The sequence below is a fragment of the Osmerus mordax genome, chromosome 16 (genome assembly GCF_038355195.1).
Source record: "Osmerus mordax isolate fOsmMor3 chromosome 16, fOsmMor3.pri, whole genome shotgun sequence".
NCBI lineage: Eukaryota > Metazoa > Chordata > Actinopteri > Osmeriformes > Osmeridae > Osmerus > Osmerus mordax.
In genome coordinates, this window is record NC_090065.1 from 192,971 (window position 1) to 208,098 (window position 15,128).

At 46.3% G+C, this 15,128-nt stretch overlaps 2 protein-coding genes across 2 annotated transcripts; one reads left to right on the top strand and one right to left on the bottom strand.

Annotated features, from left to right (window-relative positions):
* Positions 1 to 2,697: 2,697 nt before the first annotated feature.
* On the bottom strand, positions 2,698 to 9,374 carry si:rp71-39b20.4 (potassium voltage-gated channel subfamily V member 2). The gene is made up of 4 exons (XM_067252839.1): positions 8,067 to 9,374; positions 6,839 to 7,131; positions 3,250 to 3,437; positions 2,698 to 2,969 (listed from the first exon to the last, which is right to left on the bottom strand). Exons 1-4 carry the CDS (start codon positions 9,372 to 9,374, stop codon positions 2,698 to 2,700), a joined length of 2,061 nt encoding a protein of 686 aa, XP_067108940.1.
* Positions 9,375 to 11,354: 1,980 nt separating this feature from the next.
* Positions 11,355 to 12,699, top strand: rps28 (ribosomal protein S28). The gene is made up of 4 exons (XM_067253506.1): positions 11,355 to 11,430; positions 11,728 to 11,775; positions 12,142 to 12,267; positions 12,618 to 12,699. Exons 1-3 carry the CDS (start codon positions 11,392 to 11,394, stop codon positions 12,262 to 12,264), a joined length of 210 nt encoding a protein of 69 aa, XP_067109607.1. The 5' UTR covers positions 11,355 to 11,391; the 3' UTR covers positions 12,265 to 12,267; positions 12,618 to 12,699.
* The last annotated feature ends 2,429 nt before the right edge of the window (positions 12,700 to 15,128 follow it).

A 15,128-nucleotide genomic window follows, 5' to 3' on the forward strand; every position in this document is an offset into this window, starting at 1 on the left:
GAGAAGAGAGAGAGAGAGTGGGAGTTATAGGTGAGGAGAGGGAGTGAGATGGGGGAAGAGAGAGAGAGAGAGAGAGAGAGAGAGAGAGAGAGAGAGAGAGAGAAGGTTGTGGGAGGTATTTCTCACCAGCAGGTTATTTATAGCTGCTGTCGTGTGTGTCGAGGCTTTCCGGTGCTCTGCAGGTTTCCCTGTCACCTGGGGTCAGGCTGGGGGAGGGCTGGGGGAGGGCTGGGGGAGGGGAGGGGGAGGGCTGGGGGAGGGGTGGCGGAGGGGAGGGGTGGGGTCAGGCTGGGGGAGGGGTGGGGGAGGGGTGGCGGAGGGGAGGGGTGGGGGAGGGGTGGGGGAGTGGGGGGACAGAGAGGAGAGAGAGAGGAGAGCCTGTAACAGAGTCTCTAATTGTGGCCTCTCCTCTGCCCCTTCTCTGCCTTTACTTTGCCTCTTCTCTTCCCCTCTTCTACCTCTCCTCTGCCTCTACTCTGCCCCTCTTCTGCCTACTCTGCCTCTACTCTGCCCCTCTTCTGCCTCTACTCTGCCCCTCTTCTGCCTCTACTCTGCCCCTCTTCTGCCTACTGTGTCTCTACTCTGCCCCTCTTCTGTCTCTACTCTGGCCCTCTTCTGCCCCTCTTCTGTCTCTACTCTGGCCCTCTTCTGCCTACTCTGTCTGTACTGTGGCCCTCTTCTGCCTACTCTGTCTCTACTCTGCCCCTGTTCTGCCTAATCTGTCTCTACTCTGCCCCTCTTCTGCCTCTATGCAAGGTGGAGAGTGGAGGACAAGGTCATAGAGAGATAAATAAAAGGTGTTTGTAAATAAAGTGTGCAGTGTAGCCTGATAAAAACAGCTGTGCTGCCCTCTGCTGGCCAGAATGATGTGGGACATTTAGACCCTGGAACAGTGAACCCCAGTCCCACCGACCACACGTACTGTGGAACAGTCCCAGTAGAGAAATGGAAAGCAATGCAAACACACAGATACACACATACACACATATGCACACAGATACAAACACAAACAAATGCACACGCATCAAGCTAACCCTTTCCTGCTAATCCACCTCGTGAGTTTGCGTTGGGGGCTGGAGGCTGGGGGAGGCTGGGGGAGGCTGGGGGAGGCTGGGGGAGGCTGGGGGAGGCTGGGGGAGGCTGGGGGAGGCAACTTCCGACCCATAAGCTTGTAAATCTCTAATGGACCTTTTAAGATGTTATTCTTTTAATTTGTTAAAAGCATATGAGCTTTCTTACTGTATACTGTACTCCCTTGGGAGAGGAGAGGAGGGAAGAGGATGTAAGAGGAGAGGAGAAGAGAAGGAAGGAGAGAAGAGGAGAACGGAGGAGAGAAAAATGTTTCTGTCTGCCTGACAATCTGCTCTTTGGCTTTGTGCCTGTCTGTCTGCCTGTCTCTCTGTCTACCTGCATACATGCCTGTCTGTTTGTGTGTGTGTGTGTGTGTGTCTGTCTATCTGTCAAGACAAGGAGGTTGTTTCCATGGCAGCAGCGTCCATGTGCTGCAGGGCCCAGCAGAGGCTGACTGTCTCTTCCAATCAGCTTCAACCTGCAGCAATGCAGGCTGGGTAACAGCAGCATGTTAGACTAACCACACCAAAGTTGTGTGTGTGTGTTTGTGTGTGAGCTGCCTACACATCCTTTGCTGCAATAACACTCCTTTTCATATGTCGACAAGGTCACCAACCAATGTTTTAAAGTTGGAAGTGGATGAGACTAGAGACAGGAAGACTAGAGACTAAGGCCGAATCTCAATACTCTGTCTTACCCCTAGCCCTTACTCCTACCCTTTAGTTTACCCCTACCCCTTACTCCTACCCCTTAGTTTACCCCTGCTGTACAATGTGTCTGTTAGCTGAGATGTTACTGTACACTGTGTCTGGTATCTGAGATGAGGAGAGGGAGGAGGAGAAGAGGGAGGAGGAGAGAGATGAGGAGAGGGAAGAAGAAGAAGAGAAGGAGAGGGAGGAAGAAGAGGGTGGTACAAGTATTTAACAGAAGGAGGAGGGTGAAGAGGTTGAGGAAGTGAAGAAGAAGAAAGGACCAGTTAGATGGATTATTATCACTGTGTGAGTTGTGTATGTGTGTGTATGTGTATGTGTGTTTGTGTGCGTGTGTGGGTGTGTGTAGGTGTGTATGTGTGTGAAGGGGGACATCCATCTTTTTCATCAAGGCTCTGGTTTGTAACAATCAGATGAATCACCTCATGATGTTCACAATCTTTATTACCCAGCAACACCAGACATACGGCCATGTTTTTACATCGTTCCTCAGTGATCCAGCTGTTGGTCATTGTCGAAATGTGTTATCATACAGAGTTTCTCAAAATAAATCGTTTTTATAACTGTAAATTAAATGTTCTTTAACTATTGAAAGTATTGATACTGTTCATCAGTTCACAGGCCATTCAAAAACACCTAACCCTCTGTTGTGAATTCAACAGTCTAGTCAACCATTTGGACACTTCAAATTTCAGACAGTATTTATGTTTTAAAGAGATGGAGCCTACTTGTGCTATCTAAATTGATTTGATCAATTTAACAATACCTTTCTCTAACCTTCTCTCACTAGCAGTATATCTCTAACAGTATCTCCAACAGTATTTCTCTAACAGAATCTCTAACAGCATATCTCTCTAACAGTCTTTCTAACAGTCTTTCTAACAGTATATCTCTAACAGTATCTCTAACAGTCTCTCTAACAGTATCTCCAACTCAGATCGTTCAGGTTGCATCCGAACTCACAGCAGATCTCTTCTATTCTCACACTACGACGAGTCCTTGGATAGGAGGAAGTGAAGGATGAAGAGGGGGAGGAAGAAGAGGAGTATGTGTGTCCTTGAAGGTCAGAGGGCAGAACAGGAGTCCCTTGGGCCTCTTTTGGCTCCTCCTCCATCATCTCCTTCTTCCCCCTCTCTGAGTGGTCCAGGCCAGACTCCTCCTCCGCACTCAGCCAGTCTAGGATGGATCCTGTCACAGCAACAATGTGAATGATCAGACAGTAGAATAGGTGTAGGCTCCTCCTGTGGACCCACCATGGTGTCCCGCTCTAGATAAGAGCGTCTGCTAAATGACTAAATGTCCCTGGTCTCCCCTGGTCTAGTCTGGTTTTTCCTGGTTTCTGTGCTAGTCATACTCCTCTTTCCTCCTCCTCCTCCTCCTCCTCCTCCTCCTCCTCCTCCTCCTCCTCCTCCTCCTCCCTCCCTCCCTCCCTCCCTCCCTCCCTCCCTCCTCGTCTTCCTCCACTCACCATGAGGGTCAGCAGGTGTGCGATGGGAGAACTCCAGCAGACTCCTCCTGAAGCGAGGGTTTCCGCAGGAGGAGAGAACAGCTCGTACCAGGCTTTTCCCACACATCTTCACCCTGGGCTCCTGCCCCAGCACGCCCCACAGCCCCACCCCCAGCACTACACACACCAGCCACGCTCCTCCCTGCATGCTGCCAGACACACAGAGCTCAGTGAAGGAGAGAAGCAGGCTCAGGGGCTCTCGGCTGGGGCTTATATATGGTGGCTCAGGGCCCCGCTGGCCTTGCAGGGGACAGGCATGTCCTGGTATGGAGGCTGCACCAATCACAGAGCCCTCTCAAGGCTGCAGCCCAGGTGAAGATAAAGAGCTGTCAGCTCAGTGATCTACGGTAGGAAAGTAGACTCCTACTCCACCTCCTCTTCCTCCTTTCCCACTCCACCTCCTCCTTGAGTTGTTGAGGGGTGAAGCCCTCTGGGAGCATAACTGGCTGCATGCTGACTAAGCTATCCAGAAACTACCGAGTTTCTGTCTCATTAGGGACTCTGATTCTGGAAGGTTGTTTCATTTCTGATGAATCTATTTATTATGAGATTACTCTACATGATAACCACCTTTTCAATTAAGTTGCCATTAGATTAAAGCCAGATCGATGTATCATTGTAGACCTCATGACTACAGGTGATGCTGTTAACGCGACTAACGCAATCTGCATATAACCTTGGAGACGCGCGTTGCTGCTCCTGTGTACGTCATCCATCTGCGGGCCGGGGGGAGCAGGTCCAGATAAGGAGCATGCTCACACCAAGGACACGTCGGCATTCCACACGTTGTCAGTCCCAGGGTGCCGCTGCTGCAACCTGGAGCTGCTGTCCTCCTTCTCACAAGAACGTTTCATCCAAAACAATTAAAATGGGTATAGCTCAGTGGTGGAGGATGGGGATGGGTATAGCTCAGTGGTGGAGGATGGGGATGGGTATAGCTCAGTGGTGGAGGATGGAGATGGGTATAGCTCAGTGGTAGAGCATGGGGATGGGTATAGCTCAGTGGTAGAGCATGGGGATGGGTATAGCTCAGTGGTAGAGCATGGGGATGGGTATAGCTCAGTGGTAGAGCATGGGGATGGGTATAGCTTAGTGGTAGAGCATGGGGATGGGTATAGCTCAGTGGTGGAGGATGGGGATGGGTATAGCTCAGTGGTGGAGGATGGGGATGGGTATAGCTCAGTGGTGGAGGATGGGGATGGGTATAGCTCAGTGGTGGAGGATGGGGATGGGTATAGCTCAGTGGTAGAGCATGGGGATGGGTATAGCTCAGTGGTAGAGCATGGGGATGGGTATAGCTCAGTGGTAGAGCATGGGGATGGGTATAGCTCAGTGGTGGAGGATGGGGATGGGTATAGCTCATGGGGGAGGGTGGGGATGGGTATAGCTCAGTGGTGGAGGATGGGGATGGGTATAGCTCATGGGGGAGGGTGGGGATGGGTATAGCTCAGTGGTAGAGCATGGGGATGGGTATAGCTCAGTGGTGGAGGATGGGGATGGGTATAGCTCAGTGGTAGAGAATGGGGATCAACTCCCCCGACCCCTGTATTTTGCTTTGCCTGAAAGTGTTGGCTAAATTAATACATTATTTTTATCTCATGATGTGGTTTCTGACAGGGAGTCAGTCTGCCACTTCTGTTGAACCCTGTTGAACTTTATTAGAGATCCATGTTAAGGGTTCAATTTGTCCGGCTTTTAGGAACCCTAAATGTTTCTTTCTGTCCTCTGGAAAGGGTTCCAGATTAAACAAATGGTTTCATGTATTGTTACTTGTGGTTCTTACTTCTTGTATTGTCATTTGTATGACACCGCCAGGTACCTGTATGAAGTAGACCCATCTCAACAGGAAGTCTCAGTATAAACATGCAGTACAAATAGGTGTATCTTTAATGTGCAAGTTAGTTTCAGTTATATTTCTACACACATAATACATGTATTTAAATTTGGTATTTCGAATACCTGATAGATACCGATACATGATTTTGTCATTTTTATTTGATAGGTTTGATGGAAGTAGCTATATATTTGGTATCAAAATACTTTAGTGTTTTGTGTTTTGTCATTAAAAAACACTGTAAAATACTTTGTGACAAGACTACATGATAACATCGTAAAAAATAGTGCCCGTCATGCAGTCAGTGATAGGTTTTTCTCAGTGGCTTTGGTATCTACAATTTTCAGATCACAATTGAAATTTTCAAAAGTACTTGTTCAATCTCCACATCATCAATTCACTTATGCACATCATAAAAGCATTCTTTTTCATTCTTTTGACCAAATTGCCAATGCTCTGGTACATTCATGAAAATGATTATGTAGCCTACAATTGTCTGCTGTTACCTTCATTATCAATTACTTATGTCCTGTTGATCAAAATGTAATATATTGGTTCTTTGTTAAATACTCTTAACCCCACAAACATCTAGACATTTGTTACGGTGTAGTACGGAGTGGACCCAAACTCAGCACAAAATCTTTCTGAAACGTGAAGCTCTCATCTGTCAACCGCAAAACCGCCCGTCCTTGGGTCCTAAGTGCCGGTTTACAAGCTAATCGTTTCCCCCCCAAAAACACTATAAACTTGGACAGACAGACATGAATAGCATTATAGTATAGATGCTGCATCTGATTGGTGGCCAGACTTGTTGAGATCAGTGGTTGGAGTTGGGTTAATACTCCTTGAGAGGTTCTGTTGCTACTTTCTGATTGCATTTCTGGCTACATTTAAAATCTAAAGATATGGATCATTTATATTAACTGTTGACAAAGTGCTGAAATGTTTGTTTTCGACTTCCAAATAAGTACCCAATGATTGATAAATAAATAATGTATTGCTAAATGTTTGTACCCTAACTGAAGTAGCTGTCTATTAGGATCATGATTTTGCATACCATTGCGTGAATGCCTGACACATAATATTTGATTATATTTGTGATTAACAGTCCAATGATTAATTACTTAGAAATGAGTTGCTATGAATAAAGGTGCCATCAATTGTCTTCTTATGAATGATTTGTTTGTCACTCAAAGTAGGCCCTTCTTTACCAAACAACCAAGTAACTAAATCAGGGTACAATTATGAGTCATTAGCAAACTGTTAGTTAAACATGAAACTGTTGGTATTACTGTAACTTTAAACTAACCTTCATCTGGGTGATCACAGGGATATGTGAATATTTGATCTGCTGGGTGCATATATCAGATGTATTGCTTTACTAGTTAGGCACAGAAAAGTTGTTGCTATCAAACATTGTCTACTTAATCAACTGAGTCAGTGTACTGGTGAAGGGATAGATCAAATAGGCAGAGGGAGGGGGAAGGAGGGAGGGAGAATGACAGAGAGGGAGGGAGTCTGGGTGATTCTCCTATGTGATGAGGGCAGCCCTCACCCATAGCGTGCTCTGAAATGTAAAGCTGCAGCGAGGGCTTAACTTTGTTGACTCCAAGCCCAGGCTCAGAATAGCTGGGGGCAGATGGGGTCTCCCTGCTGCGGGCCAGGGGGTGGGGCCAGGGGGTGGGGCCAGGGGGTGGGGCCAGGCCTGCAGTTTACCCTCTCGCAGGGTTGCCGGGAGCAACGTCCTCGTCAGAATCGTCAGGCTGCGGCTCAAAGCAGTTGTCAAACTTCCTGCGCAGCCGGCGGCGGAGCTGGAAGCTGCGCTGCACATTGGTCTGGGTGTACTCCTGGGCCTTCAGCTTGGCGTAGTAGTCGGAGAACTTGTTGAACAGGATGGAGATTGGCATGCCATTCAGAATGATGCCGAAGGAGATGCAGCCGAACGCCACACAGCGGCCCAGATAGGAGATGGGAACCACGTCTCCGTAGCCCACTGTGGAGATGCTCACCTGCAGGCACACAGGAAGCTGTTATCAGGCAGACAGGAAGCTGTCAGGGAGGGTGGAGTTCAGTGGTTGGAGCACTTGACAGTAGACATCACAAGCAATATTTTCCCACCTTCAACAACCTGTTTGCTCTCTGAACTGGCTTATATTGGTTGTGTCACATCATTTGAAACAAGTGAAATCAATTTTGAGTGGTTGTGTTTTAAAAATGAGAATGTGTTTAGAGTTTTGCTGAAAATTCTAAGTGAGATCTGCAAATTGGTTAGGGCAAGTTGGTTAAGGTATTGACAACAGACTGGCACAATTAGCTACATGAGTTCAGGCAACTGAGAACTTTGTTCAGCCAATGGGTTTTAGTGTTTTAGCAATTGAGAAAAACTGTAACTATCAGGACCAACAGAACAAAACTTTCCCTGATCCAGAGGACATTTCTTTTCGTACTGTCACAAGTTGAAATCATGCTTTAAAGGAAAAGCATTACATGGAATTACACGGGATTAGACACATACAAGCTAACAGCTGCCAGCAGCGGATCAAGCCTAATGTTGTTCTGTGAGGAGAGGACACAGAGCAGACAACATGAATGCTGCCCCATGTTGAAAGAATCAAATAAATTAAATGAAATCTGTTGGATTATGATGTTTTCATACTGAACATCAAAACAAAAGATTGCAACAATTGAGTCTTTTGTAACTCCCTCACATCTGATCATGTGCCTCTCTCTCTGCCTCTCTCTCTGCCTCAGATGAGAACATATTATGGTCTTCTGAGCTGTCGAAGTAGGAATTCATTTCTAAATGTTTCAAAACAGTCATAAGGGACAGCTGTTGGCACAAACATGGTTCCTACAAATGCATGAGAGCACAATAAGAACACAATAATAGCATCCAATGTTCCATTGGAACACATCTCCTCCTCCTGCCCTGCCGGAGACTCACCGCCGCCCACCACCAGGCGTCTGGGATGCTGCTGAAGGGAGTGCCCGGCTGGTCCACCTCCACAGAGTGCATCAGCGCAGAGAAGGTGAAGATCCCCATTGCGATGAACAGAAAGAGGCAGCACACCTGCTCAGAGCACTGCCGGATGGTGAAGCCGAATGCCCGCATGCCAGTGGAGTGACGCGCCAACTTCAAGATGCGGAAGATGCGCATGAGCTTCACCACCTTGAGCACCTTGCTGACCTTGCTGACCCGGGCCATGGTCTTCAGGTCCTCCTGCGCGCTCAGGTCCTCCGCGTCTGAGAAAGTCTCAAACACAATCTGCAGGAAGTAGGGCATTACGGCCACCAGGTCCACGAAGTTCAGGGCGCTCTTCAGGAAGTGTTTGATATCGCAGGTGGTGAGTAGGCGCAGGAAGTACTCCAGGGTGAAGAACAGGATGGAGCAGATCTCCACACACTCCATATAGGTCTTGCCGTAGACGGTGTAGGTCTTCAGCTCTTTAACGGTGTTCAGGGTCATGGCCACAATGGAGATGAGCACGAACAGGCTGGAGAACACAGCGAAGCCCTTGGCCGCAAGGGAGGAGTACGGGTTCTCCATCAGGTCCCACAGTGCCTTGCGGAAGCCGCCCAGGAACATGGTCTTGAAGCCCTCTTCGTCGTGCTGCGGCTGGATCTCTGCTATCAGCTCCTGGTTCACCTTCAGTTGGTCCTTGATCTCATCCACCTTTTCCTCAAACAGGATGCGGCAGCAACGAGGAGTGTCTTTCATGCGCAGCCCCCAGAAGGTCATCTCCTCCTCGAAGTTGAGGGGACACAGGCTCTCCATCACCCACATGACGTTGCTACAGTAGAAGTGGAAGATGTAGTGGAAGAAGGTGGGGTCTCGGTCGAAGAAAAACTCATTTTTGATGACGGAGTAGTCGTCGCAGAGCGTGAGACGCTTGACTGGGTCTGTGCAGAGCACCAGCGTGCCGATGCGTGTTTTGGGGTAGCGCAGAACGAGGTGTTTGGGGATGAGGAACACCTTCCCGCCCACGTTGATGTTGACGATAGTGGACTGCCGGTTCCTCTTCTCCCACTCCTCCCTCTGCAGGGTACGTTTGTCCTTGGCGATGTCTGGAGCTGCCGGGCTGTCCAGGTTGTCCATGGACGTCCATGCTTTCACTGAGCTGTCCTGAGCAAAGGGGAAGCTACTCTCCTTCTCGTCGGTGCTCTGAGAGAAACTGTCATTCAGCTTCACGCTCGCAAAAAGACTGGATCGGCGCTTCTTTAGTTTCTTCAGGTTCCTCCCCTGGAGATTCATGTTGACTAAGTCTGCTCAGCTGCTCTGGGTCAGCTAGCAGACAAAAGATCATGTCACTGTCACTTTAAACAGAGAGAAATGCTGCAAAATATGTCTCAGAGTTTAGTCAATTGAAAAAGTCAGTAACACTTGAAAAATAAATAAAAATCCATCATGATTAATGACTTCTATGAGAGATTCAGCTGTGATCGGGAGCGAGAGGTCTGTTGTGTCTCCCTGGGCATGGAGAAGATCAGGAGAGATTCATCCTCTTCACTGATTTTTTAATCCCATTGCTGTTCTTTCCGTCGAAACGGGAGTTAAAAATACTGTTGGTGGAGATTAGAGTTGTGATTTAAGGCTTTGGTTCTGAGAGGAGGAAAGGCAGAGGAGGGCAGGTCGTTACAGGCTAACAGGTAGCCTACTAGCTGAGCTCTGCACACCAAGGTAGCTACAATGGTCTGTACTGATGAACAGTAGCCTAAATGTTTATTTGAATCAGTTCAGAAGTATCTGAATTATCTAAACCAGAGAGGAGAGTCTTTGTCCATAATCTGATTAAGACTTTCTCCTACAGACAGACCTATGTATTTTAAGAAAGCAATTTTGAGTTCATTGGAGATGTTTTGTTGAATAAAAGGTGATATGTTTACATCTATGCCATGGACCAATTATTTTAAAGTTTGAAGTTTGAATTGTATATTATTAGGAAATCTGAATGTGTATTAAAGCATGTTAGTGGATGATCCGGGAACGTTAACAGATTTGTCTAGGGGCATACTGGTCTGGGTGCTGGAACGTTGCGGATTCCAGGTTCTAGGTTGTTTTACCATGGCGACGTTGCGCCCTCGTAGATAGTTGGATTACGACGAACGGAGACGGGATGTTAGCTAATGTGAATAAGGCAGGGAGAGGGAATGAATCAATGCCCATGGATTGGTCTTGATAAAACGTTAGACAAAGTGGGAGTGCAGTGAATGCTTGACCTGTCCCTCTAGGCGAAAAGCCGTTGTATGGGGAAAGGTGAGTAGTGTATTTTTTTCTGCTTAGGCCTATGTGTTGGTGGTCAGACAAAATTGATTATACCTGCTGTTGTGATTTGATTTTGAAATGGTTTAATGGGCATGTCTACGATTGTACACACAACAATTGTGTACATTGCAAAGTTTTGAACAAAAGTACGACCAGCCACAGGCCGGGGATTGCTAACTGGTTTAAAGAACATTACATTTGCATTACATTTAGTCATTTAGCAGACACTTGTATCCAAAGCGACTTACAAGAGAGAGCTTTACAAAAAGTGCAGCCAAAACATGAAGCATACATTGTGAAAAGCAAACCCACATAGACTAATAATGTTTACATTTAGTCATTTTTTAGTCATTTAGTCATTTTAAAAAGATGTTTAAAATGTTTAAAAAGACAAATTTCGGTATGCTATATTGAACATTTATTTATTTACTAATTAATTTTCTAATAATTACCAAAAATCGCATTTTGTCTGATTGTTTTAACAATTTAAATGGCCCGTCAAGAACTTCCAGTCATTTTTTGAGGCCACGTGAGGCACTTGACGATCAAACATTTTGGACTTCCGTTGACGCGACTTTCTCTTTACATGGCTCTGAGCTATCTATGGGAACGGATTCTATCAAATAAATCAAAAACCGAAAATGTAAAATGTCTAAATATAATAGACATTTATAAATGTCTTAATATTATAATTATCGCCGTCCATGAAAATGTACTCTTCACTGTTGTGACGTCACAGGATTCAGAAATGGTTTATTCCTCACACCCCCATGTCTCTTAATGGAATTCCCTGAGATAGGGATCATACGATCGCAATCATACTTTAACATTTGTATTCACATATTTATTAAATATGCTTATACTATATACTATTTAATAACAAGAAATGTGTAACCGTAAAACAAAAAGAACTAGTATAGGCTAATAGAGGTAAAGAATGTTTTTTTAAAATATATATATCGCATGCGCGTATCACACGACTTCCTTTCCGGTTCAACCTGACAACATGGATGCCAGCCGCGTGCAGCCGATCAAGCTTGCAAGAGTAAGAAAATGCTATATTTTGTAATTTACTGGCCAGAAATTATATTGAAAGGCATTGGTAATACATGGGAGTTTACGGTCCTGTTTTCAAAAAGCTCATGCAAGGTGTATTGGTAGATTTGTACATGGTATTTTCGGCCTGATCTTTTTATCATGGCGGTGTACGCTACTAGTAAATGTAACATACCCGTATAGCTACCAAGCTAGCTTTTTAAGAAGACTGCTATTATTCAGCCGTATAAACGTTCATGCTGCTACATCCGGTCGTGTTTGAAAAATTGTATTCTTGTTTTTCCAGGTCACCAAGGTGCTCGGAAGAACGGGATCCCAGGGACAGTGTACCCAGGTATGTTGGGTTCGCTAATTCTCTAACTAGCCTAGCTAGCTCACACTCGAGAATATGACTGACTAGCCAGCTTAGCATGGGGGCCCGCTGATGAAACACGTTGGGTGGACGTTACGACCTACAGATTAAGTTTATTTCAACGCTGTCGTGTCCATGAAACTTTATATAAATGGTCGACAGCATGCTAGTTTTAGCTAGCCGTGTTGGTGTCTTTGGTAGCTAACTGACAAGCCATCATCCTTCCGCAAGGCCTACTTTCCCATGCTACAGTGTAGTAATGAAATAACCGGGATAATCGGTGTAATAGCTGTCGTTATGAAACAACTTTAGCTTGTTAGTGTAGTTAGCTGTGCTGTGTTTGCGCAGGTCCGAGTGGAGTTCATGGATGACAGCAACCGCTCCATCATCAGGAACGTAAAGGGTCCCGTGCGGGAGGGCGACGTGCTGACTCTGCTGGAGTCTGAGAGAGAGGCCAGGAGGCTCCGATAGAAGGTACCTGAACCTGCCCAGTGTCTAGCTATCATTAATGGTGTTTGGCTGTAGCTTAGTTACTGCAGATAATGTAGGTTAATATCCCACCCTGTAAATCGTTTTTACACACCTCACACACCAATCTGCACTCTTCACCCCGTACCACAAACCCCACCTTACACACACTGCGCACACTCCTCAAATAGTATTCCTGCATGTGGAAACTGTCCTAGTCTCATCAGAAATTGTCAATCAATTATCTGGTTATTGTTGGTGTTGAATTGTTAAGCGTAACAAACTAACTGGGCTGTTCCAGGTATCTTCAGGTTCTTGTGCTGAGATGCTAATGTCCCCCCTCCTCCCTCCCGCAGGGTGAAGATGCCAGCCCACAGGGCCAACTTTCCTGTGTGCCATGCTCCTGGTCAGATTTTGAAATAAAAACATGATAAAAGACCCCATGTTGGTCTCTTTTTTTGAAGTGGTTTGAGTTATTCTTAGTAGAAAACAGGTCGGTCTACACCTAAAGATAGGACTTCAGTCCAGTTTTGATTAGTTGGGTGGGAAGAGTAACAGCAGATGAAGAATAACTAAGTAATAAAGAAATTGGACTCAGGAACAATGTATAGAAAAATAAATAAACTGGTCTAAGTCTCTGATGTGTGAACATCAGGAAGTGTTTGATAAAGTTACATAACAGAGGAAGTGTTTTATAGAGTTCCACTCCTAACCCCTAACTAGACCAGGGGCCTGTTCCATAAAGGCCGCTCCATAAAAGATGGGATTAAAGTTCCAAATCTGACTTGAACCTAACAAGTCGGTCCGGGCTGAAGTGCTTCCATAAAGACCAATTCTAGTTCACGCAATTGGGACTATTTGTATTATGACAGCTCCCTCATCCACCACCTAATTAAATAAAATGACACTATGATTGACATGAACGATGTGTAGCTTGAGGTCCTTTTTATAGACCTTTACTTCATTGATTACAAAAAACATGGCTTATTACACACGCCTACGTTGACTTGATCTAAATTGTTTTAAACAGCCTAATTTAAACCAATTGAAAGTTTTTAACATGGTTTTTGTATTGGGAAAATGGAGGATAGAGGCATGGATTTTATTGGGGTAATGTAGATCGAGACATATTTTATGTAGCATCAGCCTAAACATTTGATTTCACAAGCTACCATATTTACATTTATGCATTTAGCAGACACTTTTATCCAAAGCGACTTCCAGGAGAGATCTTTACAAAAGTGCATAGGTCAATGAACATAACGAGATAGCCCCAAACATTGTGGGTAACCAAACATGAAGCATACATTGTGAAAACCAAATAAGTCCCAAAGGGAAGAACCATAAGAGCATGTAGTTAGACAAGTTACAATTAAACAGCATGAACCTCAAAAGTGCAAGGGTGTACCTGTGGAAAAAGCAAGCAACTATAATGTATTTCACAGCGAGTATAATCATTTTAAGTCAGTTAACTACAACAACAACTAACCAAAAAGAGCAACAAGTCTCTCAATAAGAGTCATTGTGATCCTGGAAGAAACTAACATCAGGTCCAGCCAAACATTCCTAAGTAGCCAGAAAGGAGAAGAGCTTGGGTTGTGAGCGGGCGCTCTTGAGAGGTGGGACCACCAGACGGTGGTCAGAAGAAGATCGTGGGTGGGGGTCTAAGGGTGGAGGAGAGACTTTATGTAGTCGGGTGCAGTCCCGTTCACCGCTCGGAAGGTCAGTACCAGGGTCTTGAATCTGATACGGGCCATGATGGGAAGCCAGTAGAGGGAGATGAGGAGTGGGGTAACGTGGGAGCGTCTGGGTATATTGAAGACCAGGCAGGCTGCCACGTTCTGAATCCTCTGGAGAGGGTGGGTTGCGCATGCTGGGAGACCGGCGAGCAGTGAGTTGCAGTAGTCCAACTTTGAGAGTAACAAGTGCTTGGACTAGCAGCTGGGTGGAATGCTCAGACAGGTGTCTCCTGATCTTCCGGATGTTGTAGAGGGTGAATCTACACAACCGGGAGACCGCAGCAATGTGGGCTGTGAGGGAGAGCTCGTCATCCATGGTCACCCGAGGTTCCTGGCAGAGGATGAAGGGGTCACTGTCGCAGATCCCAGGGTGATTGAGAGATCGTGGGAGATGGAGGGTTTGGCCGGGATGATGAGGAGTTCTGTTTTGGAGATGTTCAGCTGGATGTGGTGCTCGGTCATCCAGGCGGAGATGTCTGTGAGGAAGGCCTCGTCCTAGCTGAGGTCCCTGGATCAGTCTGGGGGAACTACAGGTACAGCTGGGTGTCGTCAGCGTAGCAGTGATAGGAGAAGCCATGAGAGGTGATGATTGGTCCAAGTGAGGTGGTGTACAGAGAGAAGAGGAGGGGTCCAAGGACGGAGCCCTGTGGGACACCAGTGGAGAGCTGGCGGGGGGGCCTGACACTTTGCCTACCCAGGAGACCTAGTAAGATCTTCCCAACAGGTAGGATGAGATCCACTGAAGTGCAGTGCCAGTGATGCCCATCTCAGAAAGTCTGGCGAGCAGGATTTGATAGTTACCCGTATCAAATGCTGCAGAAAGGTCCAGCAGAATGATGACGGATGACCTTGAAGTGGTGACTGACAGGAGGGCGGTTTCTATGGAGTGGCCAGTCTTGGAGCCCGATTGGTTGGGGTCGAGCAGGTTGTTCTGAGAGAGAAAGTTTGACAATTGGTTAGATACAGCGCGTTCAATTGTTTTTGAAAAGAAGGGTAGCAGTGATACCGGTCTGTAGTTCTGGAGGACCATCCTCCATATATCCATCCATATAAGTAAAATGTAGGCTATGTAGGTTTGTCTTTGCCCTGGACCAGGTAGGTCTTTCAGCATAAGTTAACATAGTAACT

What these genes read in the sequence shown, in the direction of transcription:
- si:rp71-39b20.4 (XM_067252839.1), bottom strand. Translation starts at nt 9,374, where the DNA reads ATGAATCTCCAGGGGAGGAACCTGAAGAAACTAAAGAAGCGCCGATCC. An exon ending in ACGCCTGGTGGTGGGCGGCG is followed by an intron (nt 7,132 to 8,066) that starts GTGAGTCTCCGG and finishes GTGTGCCTGCAG; the next exon opens with GTGAGCATCTCCACAGTGGG. An exon ending in CACACCTGCTGACCCTCATG is followed by an intron (nt 2,970 to 3,249) that starts GTGAGTGGAGGA and finishes TTGCTGTGACAG; the next exon opens with GATCCATCCTAGACTGGCTG.
- rps28 (XM_067253506.1), top strand. Translation starts at nt 11,392, where the DNA reads ATGGATGCCAGCCGCGTGCAGCCGATCAAGCTTGCAAGA. An exon ending in AGCCGATCAAGCTTGCAAGA is followed by an intron (nt 11,431 to 11,727) that starts GTAAGAAAATGC and finishes TTGTTTTTCCAG; the next exon opens with GTCACCAAGGTGCTCGGAAG. An exon ending in CCCAGGGACAGTGTACCCAG is followed by an intron (nt 11,776 to 12,141) that starts GTATGTTGGGTT and finishes GTGTTTGCGCAG; the next exon opens with GTCCGAGTGGAGTTCATGGA.